Source organism: Schistocerca gregaria, chromosome X, assembly GCF_023897955.1.
Source record: "Schistocerca gregaria isolate iqSchGreg1 chromosome X, iqSchGreg1.2, whole genome shotgun sequence".
NCBI classification, from domain to species: domain Eukaryota; kingdom Metazoa; phylum Arthropoda; class Insecta; order Orthoptera; family Acrididae; genus Schistocerca; species Schistocerca gregaria.
In genome coordinates, this window is record NC_064931.1 from 862,916,476 (window position 1) to 862,932,827 (window position 16,352).

At 36.7% G+C, this 16,352-nt stretch overlaps 1 protein-coding gene across 3 annotated transcripts in view; it reads left to right on the top strand.

Annotated features, from left to right (window-relative positions):
• LOC126297632 (ER degradation-enhancing alpha-mannosidase-like protein 1) overlaps positions 1–9,014 on the top strand; it is a 217,576-nt gene extending 208,562 nt beyond the window's left edge. For 2 of the 3 annotated variants that reach the window (XM_049988654.1, XM_049988655.1), the window contains one exon: positions 8,597–9,014. In XM_049988654.1, the coding sequence (XP_049844611.1) occupies positions 8,597–8,692 (96 nt within the window). In that variant the 3' untranslated portion in view covers positions 8,693–9,014. The remainder of the gene's footprint in view (positions 1–8,596) is intronic. The other variant, XR_007552558.1, reaches the window with a different exon arrangement.
• Positions 9,015–16,352: the final 7,338 nt, after the last annotated feature.

The following is a 16,352-nucleotide window of genomic DNA, read 5'->3' on the forward strand; positions in this document are numbered from 1 at the left end:
AAGCTTTCAAAATGTGGTGCTACAGAAGAGTGGCGAAGATTAGATAGGTAGATCATGTAACGAATGAGAAGGTACTGAATCGAATAGGAGAGAGGAGGAATTTGTGGCACAACTTGACTAGAAGAAGGGATCAGTTGGTAGGACATTTTCCGAGGCATCAAGGGATCACCAATTCACACAAACCAAAAGAAGTTTTGCATCACCCCAGTTCTGAGAGTGCAGGAACCTGTACAGAAAATTTGATTAGAGATCAACATAAACATCATTTCCACCCTTTTTATTGCTCATGAAAACACACATTGCATGTTTTACCACCATACAGTGAGGCTTTGAGGGGGTGTTCCAGATTGCTGTACACACCAGTACCTCTAATACCCAGTAACATGTCCTCTTGCATTGATGCATGCCTGTATTCGTCGTGGCATACTATCCACAAGTTCATCAAGGCACTTCTCGCGTCCGTCGGCCGTCGTAATTTAATATATTATTATTGTTGTTATTATTTTTTGTTTGTTGCCAACTTACATGGTGGACCTTGATAAAAATGATATTTCATTCAATTTCGATTTACGATTCAATGCTTTTGTGAAGTTCTTCTTTTTAACAATATTAATCTTAAATTATTTGTTACGTTAATGAATGTTAGACTCGCTGAATCTTAAAACATGAGCATATAAGCTGAACAATGTGATAAACTTTTCATATTAATTTCCTCGGCTAGCCAACTCACTTTAAAGCAAAAGATCTTTAGTTATTAATTACAATTGCGGCCTGCACACGCGCGAGAGTATTTTTTCTTATCTTCGTTAACCATCTTAAAGCTACGTATTTCTGCATCATCGTGTGGCTGTGGAGAAAAATTAATATTATGTTAATAGCGGGCGAGTTTTTCACTTCCGCTAATTTTTCATAAGTTAATATCGCCACGTAATTGCGTCGTTGGCTGCATTGGCTGCTGCGATTGTTGACCTGTAAATCACTTGAATGCAGGTTAATTCAACGACGGCGGACATGAAATCGGGATCACCTCTTACAAATTAAAAGTGCACAATAATACTAAAAGAATATATTATATGCTTAATTAGTACAAATATGCTTACATTTGCCAGCACACGCAAGATGTCCGTCTACACACAACCAAGACCAGAGAAGAAGAGAAGACGACTGAAAAATTAACAAAAGAGCGTATCTTGTCGTCTCTTTAGATCATTTTGTTATATTTCTTTGCACTTGAAACTTACACAGAGAAATTATTATTTAACGGGTACATTATTAAAGAAATCTGTACCATTCAAGTTTTAAATGTGTCTTCTTTATAAATACCGTTTTTTAAGTGTTTTCTTATTACCTCACTGGGGACGCTATACACTGTTGGTCGAGATTGTCCAACTCCTCAATGGCGATTCAGCGTAGACACCTCAAAGTGGTTGGTGGGTCACGTCGACCATAAACAGCCCATTTAAATTTATACCAGGCACGTTTGATAGGGTTCATGTCTGAAGAACATGCTGGCCCCTCTAGGTGAGCAATGTCATTATCCTGAAGGAAGTCATTCACAAGATGCACACAATGGGGGTGCGAATTGTCGTGCATGAAGATGAATGCCTCACCAGTATGCTGCCGATATGGTTGCACTATCGGTCGGAGGATGGCGTTCATGTATCATACAGCCGTTACGCTGCCTTCCATGACCACCAGCGGCATACGTTGGCCCCACATAATCCCACCCCAAAACAGCAGGGACCCTCCACCTTGCTGCACTCGCTGGATAGGGTGTGTCCAAGGCATTTAGCCTGACTGGATTGCCTCCAAACACGGGCCCGACAAGTGCCTGGTTGAAGGCATGTGCGACACTCAAAGGTGAAGAGAATGTGATGCTAATCCTGATTAGATTAGATTAGATTTACTTTCATTCCAATTGATCCATAGTGAAGAGGTCCTCCAGGATGTAGAACACGTCAGAAAAGCAACAATACATGGCAAATATTTACAACTCAAACAAATAAGCTTCCACAGGTCCCATGTGGAATGATCGTCATTTTTTAATGAACACTATACGAAAGAATCATTTTACAAGTACTAATGCATTGAATTTAAAATAAGTTTTTTTTTAATTTATTTATAGGGTAATAAACGTGTACTGAATTTCATTGGTTGTTGAACTTTTAATGGCTGCTGGCAAGTTATTGAAAATGTGTGTTCCTGAATAATGCACCCCTTTTTGTACAAGACTAAATGACTTCAAATCCTTGTTAAGATTATTCTTATTTCTAGTATTGATTCCATGAATTGAGCTGTTGGTTTGAAAAGTGATATATTTTTAATGACAAATTTCATTAAAGAATAAATATATTGGGAAGCAGTAGTTAGTATCCCTATTTCTCTAAACAAGCTTCTGCAGGATGTTCTTGAGTTCACACCACATATAACTCTTACTGCACGTTTTTGTGCCCGGAAAACTTTAGCTTGGCTTGATGAATTACCCCAAAAAAATAATCCCATATTATGGAATGAAAGTAAACATAGTATGCCAGCTTTTTCATTTTTATATCCCCTATGTCTGACACAATTCGCATTGCAAATAGAGATTTGTTAAGACGCTTCAGCAGTTCTGTGGTGTGCTTTTCCCAGTTGAATTTATTATCAAGGTGTAATCCCAAGAATTTAACACTGTCCACTACTTCTATCTGCTTGTGATCATATATTAGGCATATACTCGTGGGGCACACTTTACGAGTTGCATGTAGTGTGTTTTTTCAAAGTTTAGTGACAAGGAATTGGCTATGAGCCAGTGATTAATGTCGACAAATATTTTATTAGCTGATATTTCTAAGACTACACTTGATTTGCTATTTATTGCAATGTTTTAATTATCAGCAAACAAAACGGACTTGGCATCTGGTAATGTTACTGATGAAGGGTCGTTGATATACACACAAGAAAAAGTAAGGGCCCTAAAATGGAACCTTGTGGGGGACCCCCCCTCCCCCCCCCCCCCCCCCCCCACACACACACACACACACACACACACACTGATAGCTTGATACATGTCTCTTTCCTAACAACACCCTTTGTTTCCTGCAGGAGATATAAGTTTTGAACCATTTTGAAGCATTTCCTGTTACACTATAATATTCTAATTTACTTAAAAGAATATTGTGATTTACACAGTCACATGCCTTTGACAGATCACAAAATATACCAGTTGCCTGCAATTTTTTATCTAATGAATTAAGCACATTTTCACTGTAAGTGTAGATAGCCTTCTCAGTATCAGAACCCTTTAGAAATACGAACTGTGACTTTGATAGTATGTTATTTGAGATAATATGGTTGTAAAGCCGATTGCACATACTTTTTCTAAAATTTTTGAGAATGCTGGCAAAAGCATTTGTACAGAAATTTGATGCTATTTCTTTATCTCCCTTCTTAAACAGTGCCTTAACTTCAGCATATTTTAACCATTCAGGAAATATTCCACTGATAAATGATTGGTTACACAGATAGTGTAATATGTTACTTAACTCAGAATCAAATTCTTTAATTAGCTTTATTGGCATTTCATAATACTCACTAGATGTTTTTGATTTTAAAGATTTTATGATGGACATTATTTCTGCTGGGGTAGTGAGGGTCAAATTCATATTATGGAAGTTACTTGAAATGTCTGGTCTGAGGTATTCCATAGCAGCATTTACAGAACCTGACAACTCCATCTTTTCAGTAACACTGTTACTGAAATCATTGTTAAAAAGTTCTGCAACACTATACACACCTGTCACCAATGTATCATTTACTCTTAATGCTATTTGTCCCTGAGCGGTCCATTTGGCTTGTTGTTGGGCCCATCTGCATCACGCTGCATGGTGTCGTGGTTGCAAAGATTGACCTCGCCATGTAAGTTGGCAGTGAAGTTGCCCATCAGGCCGCCTATTGCACCAGTCTATTGCACACAGTTTGAGTCAGAACACGACATCCTGTGGCTGCACGAAAAGCATTACCCAGCATGGTGGCATTGCTGTCAGGCTCCCTCCGGGCCATAATCCATAGGCAGCGGTCATCCAATGCAGTAGTAGCCCTTGGGCCGCCTGAGTGAGGCATGTCATCAACAGTTCCTTTCTCTCTGTATCTCCTCAATGTCCGAGTAACATCGCTTTGGTTCCTCAGAGACACATGGACACTTCCCTTGTTGAGAACCCTTCCTGGCACAAAGTAACTATGCACACACAATCGAACCGTGGTTTTGAGCGTCTAGCCATGGTTGAACTGCAGACAACACGAGCCATGTACCTCTTTCCTGGTGGAATGACTGGATCTGATCGGCTGTCGGACCCCCTACATCTAATATGCACTTCTCGTGCATGGTTGTTTACATCTTTGAGGGGGGTTGTTAGTGACATCTCTGAACATTCAAAGGGACTGTGTCTGTGATACAATATCCACAGTCAACGTCTATCTTCCCGAGTTCTGGGAACCGGGGTGATGCAAAGCTTTTTTTGAGGGAAGTGTGGAGGGTAAAAATCATAGAGGGAGACCAAGGGTTGAATACACTATCCAGAAGGATGTATGTTGCAGTAGTTACTCAGACATGAAGCAGCTTGCACAGGATAGGGTAGCTTGGAGAGCTGCATCAAAGCAGTTCATGAACTGAAGACCACAACAACAACAACAACAACAACAACAACAACAATAATAATAATAATAATAATAATAATAGGGGGTGACTTCAACTTGCCAGGTGAAGATTGGGAGTGTCACACAATCAAAACTGGTGCCACAGACAGTGGTTTTTATGACATTATTCTGAATGTCTTGTCTGAAAGTCACTTTGAGCAGATAATTAGGAAAAAAACTCACGAAGATAACATCCTAGACCTCTTAGCATTAAACAGATCTGAACCAACCAAATCAGTTAAAGCGGAGGTAGGTATCAGTGATCATAAGGCTGTGATGATAATTATGTCTATGGGTATTACAAGGAAAGTTAAGAAAGATAGGAATATATTTTTGCTTGGCAAATATGAGGAGATACAAATTGCATAGTATCTGAGTAGACAGCATCAAATATTTAGTGCTGAGTTCAAGTATTTGGAGCACAGATGGAAAAGCAGACACACATAATAATAGGCCTATATGATTGAGGTCAACATTTTGTGAATGTTTTATGGTCAGAAATTATGACTCTTTTTCTAGAACGAAAATCCATCGTCAAGAAATCAACGTGGATTCCCCAAACAGGGATCTTGTGAAACTCTGCATGCTCTGTTCCTTCTTGAGATCCATAGTGCTATAGCATGGTGTATACGCTCCGGGAAAATTCTGGGAATTTTTTCATCCAGGAGAAAACTGAGAAAAACCTGGGAATATTTTAGAATCCCGGGAATTTTTCATTGTTTTAGACTTAGGTTAAATTTTTATAATTTTAGTATGAAGACTATGGAATACTTCATAAGTACAAACTGCTGCTGATTAGCATGATGTCGCAACTGTTTGCATTTCATTTGAGCAGTTGCCCATGGGCTCACACGCATGTGCTATTGGGTTGCGTTTGGGCAGTACCTTCTCTCACTTTCAGCTACTTGACATGTGGCTGTTAGCATGCGTAGTAGCAACAAGCAGCCAGATGATAACCGGAAATTTTTTCTGGCATGCAAACTGTCAGATTGCCGCATGCACATAGCAGTCTGGTCCTCTTCGTTTACACTTCTCACATCAGATGAAAACTAAATGGATTTTTGTGTGTTGGAAGCTATCAAGTGAATTAAAATGCATTCACATAATTACGGAAGTTTCAGTTTTCTGATTTTTATTTTATTTATATATATCTTTTCCCAGAGGCAGTCAATTTATTAGAACTGAAGTGTTTCATTCCACACTACTGGCTAGTTTCAACTGTTCAGTGAATTTCAAGTGCACATTTTCATCTTCTGGAATGTATCGTATTATGCCATAATAAAGAACCAAACATGAGATAATACAGTACTGGTGCTCCAAGAAAATTTGCATCCCAAAAACCACACTGAAATCTTAAATATCAGGTTGGGACCTACTTCATTATGAATCTGGGCATATGAATGTTCCATGTAAGTATGAAATTCTGATGGTCTTGTAGTATCCTGTTTCTTTTATGATGTCACATAAGATCTCTTAATGCTGTATAGGTATGAACATATGGGCTTCCTAAGTCATCGTGGACAGTAACGCGTTTTCTGGCACTCTCTGGCAACTACTGAAGTGAAGCTATTTCTAACAGGTTGTTGGGAAATATTGCAAATGGTGCTTTGAAAAGCTTTAGTTTCAAAGTAAATTTCCTTTACACAAGATGAATTATGTTACATGTGCAATGAATTTCTTAAATCACAGAGTGTTTGACTCTCATTTAAAACTTAACACATTGTGGACTAGCCGCTTACAAGAATTTTGAGCCCAGAAGACGAGACATTAATGCCAGTATTTAAAATTTTACTGGCACTTAAGTGTGATGTATCTTAAAGTGTAACACACACAAAAAAAGATCAATATTATATGTAAAAGCTTAGCTTTTATTGTAGCTTATTAATCTCTAAGACCAATATTATATGTGAAAGCTTGACTTTTCTTGTAGCTTCACTGTGTACATTAATTTAAACCATTAACTTTCTCTGTTTGTGTGTTAACACCACTTAACAGTGATGTTGCAGCTGGCTGACTACATCAAGTGTCCTATCCTCTGAATATCTGCTGTCATTGGCTGGCGAGATCACATGACATGAGCTATGACTGTCTTACAAAAGTGCATTTCAATCTCGATTTTAGTGCTTTGGAAATTAATGTGCTGTTATAAATCTATACTTTCGTAATATCAATATAAAAATATCCAGCATATCGTAAAATGAAAATATGCAACATAAATGTTGCTGAACATCAGAGCTTTCCAAAACATTTTTTTGCCAAGTTTTTTGTTCTCTGAAGTTCCATGCTGGTGTACATCACCTTTACCATTCAAAGAACTGATATTTTTACAGCTCCGAGGGAAAGTATACTGTCACTTACCATGAAAAACGTGCATTCTTCACCTTGGAAGAATTGAATTTTCACGTGGGGGGAAGAGTATGTTTTTGTCTGGGAAATCTGGGAATTTATTTTTCTTGTCCGCGTATACAACCTGTGTAGGCAATGGCACTCAGGTCAGTGCAATTATCCCTGACTTCAGGAATGCATTTGACACCATCCCGCTCTCCTGTTGAATGAAAAAAATATGAGCTTGCCGAGTATCAGACCAGGTTTGTGACTGCATTCAAGACTTCTTGCAGTTAGAACTCAACATCTTACTCATCGATTTGCAGAATGACCTACAGTGGATTGATGGATGATGCAGGCTCTCTCAGTTGACCGTTGTAACATGTTGCACATACATAGGAATAGAAATTCACAACTGTACAACTACACTATTGAGGACAAACTGCTGGAAACATTATCTACTGTAAAATATCTAGGATAACTATCCAGGGCGACCATATAAATCAAACAATAGGAAAATTAGATGGCACACTGAGATTCATAGGAAAAATCCTAAGAAAATATAACTCATCCATGAAAGAAATGAAAGAAGTGGCTTCCAAGGCACTTGTTCAACCAATTCAACCAATTCTTGCAATTCTTGAGTACTGTTCACCAGTCTGGGACCTTTATCAGGTACGACAGAGAGAGAGAGAGAGAGAGAGAGAGAGAGAGAGAGAGAGAGAGAGAGAATCCTTCAAAGAAGTGCAGGATGTTTGGCCACTGGCTTATTTCGTTGATGTGAGGTCATTACAGAGATGCTCAGCAGACTCTGCTGGCAGACATTACAAGAGAGGCATTGTACAGCATGGAGAAGTTTACTGTTGAAGTTTTGAGAGAATACTTTTTGGTAAGAGTCAGACAACATACTACTTCCTTCCACATACATCTCATGAAATGATAAAAATGAGAAAATTCAAGAAGTTAGAGCTAATACAGAGGCTTCCCAACAACTATTCTTCCCACACATCATTCACAAATGAAACAACAAAAGGGAAATCAGTTGGTGGTAGCAGAGTTCCCTCTGCCACACACCATCAGGTTTGCTAGGAGAGTATTGACGTAGTTGTAGAAGCCATTGTCCTCCCAGTGTCATCATATCTGATCTTTTGTTCCATCTATAGTTAGTTAGTTGTTCTGTAGATCAAATTCATGATAAATGTTATATTTTGTTCTGTTGTTACATTTCAGATCATAAGACTTATGAAAAAACTAGAAAAATATTTGTATAGCTATATGCTGGCCTTTCATAAGTTCCTTTTTTATTTATTTTTCAATAGCTAATTACTTCTACTCAAGAATTCCTCTATGGTATACAATTTTCGCCAAGGAGAAAACTCTTTAATCTACATTTGAAAACATTTCTGCATTCTGTTTCTTAAATAAGAATTAAACCAGACATCACAATTTTGTTGACAGGGTGTTACACAAACCCTTATCCTATATTTATCCCTCCATATAATGTTTTGTTTGAGATTCACTGCACATTCTTTATGAAGATGATTATCAGTGGTGTGCGTTTGTAATATATTTGAAATCTGTTTGTATTTATTCACAGTGTGATGCTGTTGATGCTGACAGAATGTACTTTCTGCCACTCAAGAGTCATTACCTCCAGCAGATAAGCTTGGCTTTGGGGCTAGATAACATCTGAGACCGGAAAATTTACAACAGGAGACACCAAATGGAAATAAGTCTTAGAATTGCATTCCATATTGTGTAATTTTAGGTTTTGCAAAAAACTTATAAACTCAGTTGTTACTTAAAATATTGAAATTCATTGTTACCATTATAACAAAAACATAAATGTGTGTCTTATTTAGAGATTATGCCAGTGTGCTTTTTATTTGTATTACATTTACAGCTTTTATTTTTGAGTTGTGTAAATATTTTGTGTTAAAAACTTAATTTCTTCTTCCCACCACAGAGTATATTTTCAGACAATAAAAAGACTGTGATGTTAACTATTAATTGAAGGTGCCGCTTTTAACTGTTCCATTTTTAAATGGGAGCATTGATGCTTTAGATTAGTATTGGATTACACTCAACAAATAAGTATAAGCAAATATAAGCTCTCTCTCTCTCTCTCTCTCTCTCTCTCTCTCTCTCTCTCTCTCTCTCTCTCTAAAGAAGCTTCCACATGGGAAAAATATATTAAAAACAAAGATTCCAAGACTTACCAAGCGGGAAAGCGCCGGTAGATGGGCACAATGAATAAAACACACAAAGACACGCACAGAATTTCGAAATTGTGTGTGTGTGTGTGTGTGTGTGTGTGTGTGTGTGTGTGTGTGTGTGTGTGTGTGATTCATTGTGCCTATCTACCAGCACTTTCCCGCTTGGTAAGTCTTGGAATCTTTGTTTTTAATATATTTTTCCCATGTGGAAGTTTCTTTCTATTTTATTTACATCATCATTAATTTGAACCCAACAATTACGTTTGTTATTGTCTCTGTTGCATTTCGAAATCTTCTCTATCGTCTTACTTTCTCTTTTTGTTATCCCTCTTTCCTGACGAAGCAGCCGCCGGTTGCGAAAGCTTGAAATTCTGTGTGTGTGTGTGTTTGTGTGTTTTATTCATTATGCCTATCTACCAGCGCTTTCCCGCTTGGTAAGTCTTGGAATCTTTGTTTTTTATATATATAATGTCAAAACATATTTCCTGTAAAATTACATTTGGGGATATAAGAGCAAATGTGGGACTGTTTGTTTAGTATAAATTTTAAAATACTCGTGCAAAATGATTAAGTGGTAGACACTGGCCTTTTATTCGGAAAAAGTGAGGTTTAATCCCCATTTGTCCATTCTGATTAAACACTTTGGGGCTGATGCTGTAAAATAACAGGTATGTTGACCTGTCTAAAAGTATGTTTGCCTTTAATTTTATGAGTTTCTTGCTAGTGTTACGGTTCCCACTTGTCTGGGCTATATGGTGGACACCGTATTTAAACACTTGTGGACATACTGGAAATGTAGCTACATTTTTTATTCTTTTTGTGGAGTGGCATGTTTATAATGTACAGGATCAGTAGTGTAGTGATGGATGCTTTGATTAGGAATGAAACTGCTCTCATGATTTTGAGGAAAGTAATTTTTCCTATTTTTGAAAGAGCTTAGAGTACATAATTCTGAAGTTATGTTATCTATAAATATCATTTTTATTAATGTCATAAAATCAAAAGAGGAGTGTGGACTTCAAGATGCTTCTGAGGCAAACAGTGGCATTATTCCCATAAGTTTTACACTTCACAAGTGTAGAAAACCAAAGTCAGGAACTTTAGACTGAATTAATTTTAAAAAAGCCTGGACAACAGTTGACCATGTATCAGATATTGATGTCTCTGTAAGACAGTGCGGCGAGAGCATTTTCATCAACTAAGGTTAGAACAGCGCGTCTGTACATTTTTCTGTACTATATTGTGTGTTCTGTGATTAAACATGTCAAGGAGCAAACAAATCTGTATGTAGCTTTCTTACACTCAGTTTGGCAAAGCATTAAGTTTCATTCATCTACACGTGTTCTAGTGGAGTACAAATTATGGTCCATATATGACAGGTTGATACTGTGCATATGAGAGCAACTGGTGTCTGTCCGAATGTCATGAACCATTACAGGTTTGTATCTATTCTCAGAAACATCCATAAAAAAATTGGACATGAAAAAGGAGAAACTGGCTATGACCCACTGTATGAAAACTGTATGTGCTACTTTCTGTTATGGTCTCAGAATATTACAAAGAATTAAAGTGTGAGTAAATTTGTGACTTTATTTCTAGGGTTGCATGGCATAAAACTAAACAAATATGGTGTAAAGCTGTATATATTAGTGACACCAATGAACGCATTTCTCAAGGAAACTGCTATATTATTACTATGGGAATGACAAAAACTCCTAAGTGAGAGAACCTCATATGATAAATGATCACACATGTCATAAGAGTGAATTCATGTCGTGGACTACAGCGAAACATGTTGGATGTTTCCAGAATGAGATTTTCACTCTGCAGCGGAGTGTGCACTGATATGAAACTTCCTGGCAGATTAAAACTGTGTGCCCGACCGAGACTCAGACTCGGGACCTTTGCCTTCATGTTGGATGTTGATTTACCTGACAAACAGCTGTCATATGGGACATTTGTGCACTGAACCTTGAAGTCATGAGGGAAATTGGCTTCCCACAAAATTTTATCAGAAAACGGCAAACCATATGACAAAATAACAGGAAACTGTCTAACCTTTTCAGTTTGACAGCCATATTTCTTGCAGAAAGCAGAAATTTCAATCCACCTCTTTTTACATTTGAACCACAAATAATTATGTCAGATTATTGGAACAAGAATTTGAACATTCTATCATAAAAGATCCCATACTAAAATACTGTCCCTAATACTTGCTGCATACTTTGTTTTTAATTAATTATGTAAACAAAATTTAAGTTCAGAGAAAATCAATTTATTATTTTCTTTCTTTCTCTCAAAAATTGTGTTTTGCTGTATGACTGTGCCTATTCACTAAATAACAATGTTTTACACACAATTTCAAACCACAGAGTATAGATTTTTCAGTGACATGTTGTTGCTGCTCTATGAAAGACCTAAGAGTTGCTTGAAATGTGATAAAATCGGCTAGATTTTTCAGTAGAGGCCTGCATATGTTACTTTCAGACTGTTGTACTTTATTCAATACAGAGTTTCAGTGATAATGTACATCACAGTTAAAGTTAAGGCATTGAAAAAGCAATATGTAAGCATTCGTCATTATCATCAGAGAAAGTTGTCATTGTAAATCTGATGCAAAGTTAATTGCATTGTTCATGGGATAGAACAGGTGACTCGTTGCTGCATTGCTCTGTGTAGTTTTTCAGCCCGTCCTTGATGCAGTTCAGTTGGTCCATGTGTTCATAAACACGTAGAAAATGTAACAGATCTACTAAGGAGACTGCCCACCCTCCGCTATTCCGTCCTCTTTTTAGCAAACTGCTGTGTGGTGTGGGAGCCTTACCAGATAGGACTAATGGAGTGCATCGAAAAAGTTCAACGAAGGGCAGCATGTTTTGTATTCTCGAAGTATGGGAGTGCGTGTCACTGAAATGGTACAGGATTTGGGATGGACATCATTAAAAGGAATCTTCTCACGAAATTCCAGTCGCCAATTTTCTGCTCCGAATGCGAAAATATTTTGTTGACACCGACCTACATAGGGAGAAACGATCACCACAATAAAATAAGGGAAATCAGAACTCGTATGGAAAAGATATAGATGTTCGTTCTTTCCATGCACTGTATGAGATTGGAATAATAGATAATTGTGAAGGTGATTCAATGAACCCTCCGCCAGGCACTTAAATGTGATTTGTAGAGTATCCAGAGTATCCATGTAGGTGTAGATGCACAATTATCAAACAATAACGGAACAGTACAAGACAATGTTATTTGAGGTTGGCACACTTTATACATAGGCGAGTCCAGTGAAGGGTTAATGACAAATAGGAATTTTTGCAGCAAAGGTCATGTGTTGAATATTTTTATTTCCTCAATGACCAGTTTTGACAGTCTAGCCGTTGTCATTGGATCTACAGTATACCAGGAGAAAAACATTACTATGACAATTTGCAAAAGTGTGGAAACTGTAGACAAATGGAAAAACATCAACCAGATCACAGTATTTTTTTATGTACTTTCAAGAAATGTTACTATGCATGAATCTCACAACCAACAAAGGCGCCCTTTTATTTTCAAATATATAAAACGGAATAAACAAGAAGTACATAACAGCAATCGTGTGCCTCGGAGTGGAGACGAGTTCGTCAGTAAAGCCATTGTAGCAACAGCTCATGAATCTCTTGCTACTAGTGGTGTAACAGAAGTAACAAAATACTTCAATGATCAGGCACTCAAGGTGAATGTCACCAAATCTCAGCTACTGACATTTAAAACAGGCAGTTCTCATCACAACAATATGAATAGTGTGTGTAATATCTCAGCAACAGAAAATGGTAACTGTAAATTCCTGGGTGTATATGTCGATGAAAATTTGCAGTGAACATACCACATTAATTTCGTATGCGGAAAAGTCAGTAGTGCCATATATCTCCTCAGCCAGCTCGCAAATATAGTTCCTAGCCAAACACTGAAATTAGTATATTATGGAACACTTTACCCCTTTCTCAATTACAGGATTGAACTATGAGGCTGCGCAGCTGATGTACAATTAAAAAGAATACTACTACTACAGAAAAGAGCAATAAGACTTAAACATAGAATGGGACATAGAGATTCATGCCGTGAAGTGTTTGTGCTGTACAGAGAATATATTGTCAGAAATTTGTGCATCTTCAAAATAGTTGTATTTTTTATAAGTCAACCAACAGATGCTATCAAGGGCAGTGATGTACACGATCACAACACTAGATCAAAGTGTACCTATTTACGTAACAGAACAACGTTAAAAATGACTGATAGAAGTCCGTATATCAGTGGTTTGATTTGGTATAACAAGCTACCAAACTGTCTAAGAACGTACACGGGAAATGTTTTTAAAACAGAATTAAAATCTTTTCTAATAGAAAAATGTTTATATTCTTTCAATGAATTTTAAGATAGTGGTTGTACCTTGAGGCATTAGCATATCAGTTGTAATGTGATAAACGTAAAAAATAGACATAAGAAGCAACAGCTACAGAATATAGTGTATTTTATAAGTATAAATATAACCATAGTATTAAGTCTGACATTTGCAAAAGCCATCATTACGGCGGCTCCATGCGAAGAAAATGTAAATAAATAAATAAATAAATAAAAAGGAAAGACAGCAGACAAGCAGCAGAAGCATTGATGGGTGGTTATGTGCTTTGTCAGCAGATGGCATTATTGAACCACTACACTGATTATTAACTATTCTTTGAAGTAAAACATTGTATTGGCTAGAAACACTGACATAGGAATGTTTATTATATAATGGAAAAATTACCTGTTGGTCTAAGTGAAAACAGCGATAAGCATTTACGTAATATCCCAACATAGAGCAAAAGACTGTCGGTTCTCCTGAGTGACTGATGCAATTATGTCGTACACCACTACATTTATGGCTTATTAATAAATGCAGGTAATTGTCCCATTGAAGGTAAGAATACATACAGACTTAATTGCTACACTTCCAGGATCATCCACAAAACTATACTGACGGCATTGTCATGTAGACATTCCGCATGCAGTATTGGCAACAGTTGGCTAGAGAGATACGTGCAGGTCAGACTACCTTAGGATTACAGCCCCAACATTCAAATATTCTTGGAAAAATAAAATTTACAATAAAAATAAAAGAACACACAATATCCTCCAAAACTATGAGTTGGTAGTATGAAGCACCTATGGATGGAATACTACAGATACGAGAGGGCTCTTATTGTGACACATGGCCTATCAAATACAGCAAGCAGTATAAAGGCAAGCAGGACATCTTCATAAATCAGTTTCATAAGCTTTGTAAAACCAAAACTATTTAAGACTATCAGGTGTGGGGCAGCAGCTTTGGATTATCAGAGGAACCAACATCCAGATGTATTTAATAAGAAAATCAAGTATTGGAGTATGCCCTCTGTATTAATACAGGATGTAGGTAATATTAACATGGTTATATTACATGAGAAGAGCCTGTTGAATTACTGTATTTAAATTACAGCAGTAATAAAGAAATAAGTGCAGTTTACTTGCTAACAATTGGAGCACTTCATTCAGTAAGATGTGACTTCAGTTGTTTTAATGAAGAGTGTATTTTTGAAAGTTGCTGTGTTGAGTTAAAGGACTTAAATGTTGTTATAATATCAATTTATAGAATCCCAGGGAAAATGACAACTGAGCATTTCCTACGTAAATTTCAGAGTTTGTTAGAATACCTTAGTAAAGAAAAGAGGAAAAAATTGTGGTTGCTGCTGATTTCAACATCAATGTGTTGAATAAAACATGTGAGGTATCAAAATTTAGACTCAATAAAAAATATGGCTTCAAATGAAATTTTTCTGAGTCTATAAGAGAGAATGCTGTCAGCTACATGCATTAACAATATTTTAACGAATTACGTATTTGAAGATGGATATAATTTCTGTCTAGATCTAGGAATTTCTGATCATTCAGCATTATTCATTGAGCTACCCAGGGCAGGTAGAGAAGTCCCATGTAAAAAGGATCTTCAACCAAGAAACTTTGACTCTATTCCATGATAGGCTCAAGGAGACAGAATGGCACTTTGATAAAAATATTTCATGCTCGGCAAATTTTGAAGCATTTCTAAGGGATTTTCTTAGTGTTTTCGATGAAATGTTTCCACGAAAAACTTATTTTAATAAAATTACAAAATTAAAATGGATCACTAAAGGTATAAAAATCTCCAGTGCTAAGAAAAGGCAGCTACATAAGGAACTAAGACATAATAAAAAAATTGAATATGTTAAACAATGCAAAAGTACATTTAAGAAAGTTTTCAAAGCAGCAAAGCAAATGACAAATAATAAATTAATCTTAAACATGAGAATAAATCAAAGGCAGTGTGGTCAGTTGTAAAACACGAATTAGGTGTCAAAGCCTGTAGACATGGAATTAGTGCAATTAAGCTTGAAGATGAGACCATTGTAAAACCAGCTCAAATTTCAGAATGCTTCAATGAGTTCTTCATTAATGTAGTGAAACCAGAGGTTAATGTTGGAGATTATGAGAACAGTGTATGCCCCTTTGGACTAAATCATAATTCTGAATGCCTTACAAAATTCAAAACAGTTTCAACAATAGATCTAGGAAAAATTATATTAAAACCAAAAAACAAAAATTCTGCAGGTTGGGATGGAATACCAGCAAAAGTCCTTAAATTTGTGTGTAAAATAATAGGATACCCACTCTCTAAAATAATAAACCAATCCTTTGAAGAAGGAAGCTTCCCAGAGGTGCTGAAGTATGCAGAAGTAAAACCGTAGCTCAAAAAAGGGTCAAGAGAGGATATGGGGAATTATCATCCCATCTCCCTCCTTCCAGTCCTATCAAAAATCTTTGAAAATGCTGCTGCTAATCAGATTCGAAATTATATGGAGAAGTAGGATATTATTATGGAAAACCAATTTTGTTTCCAGCATGGCAGTACTACTAATGCAATTGACAAGTTTATCGACAAGATTAGCACATCATTAGACAACCATAATAAAGTTGCAGGAATCTTTTGTGATCTCACAAAAGCCTTTGACTCTGTAAATCATGCACTGCTCATCTATAAGCTTGACAAGTATGGGATCAAGGGTAATTTTCTAAATTGGCTTACTTCATACTTAA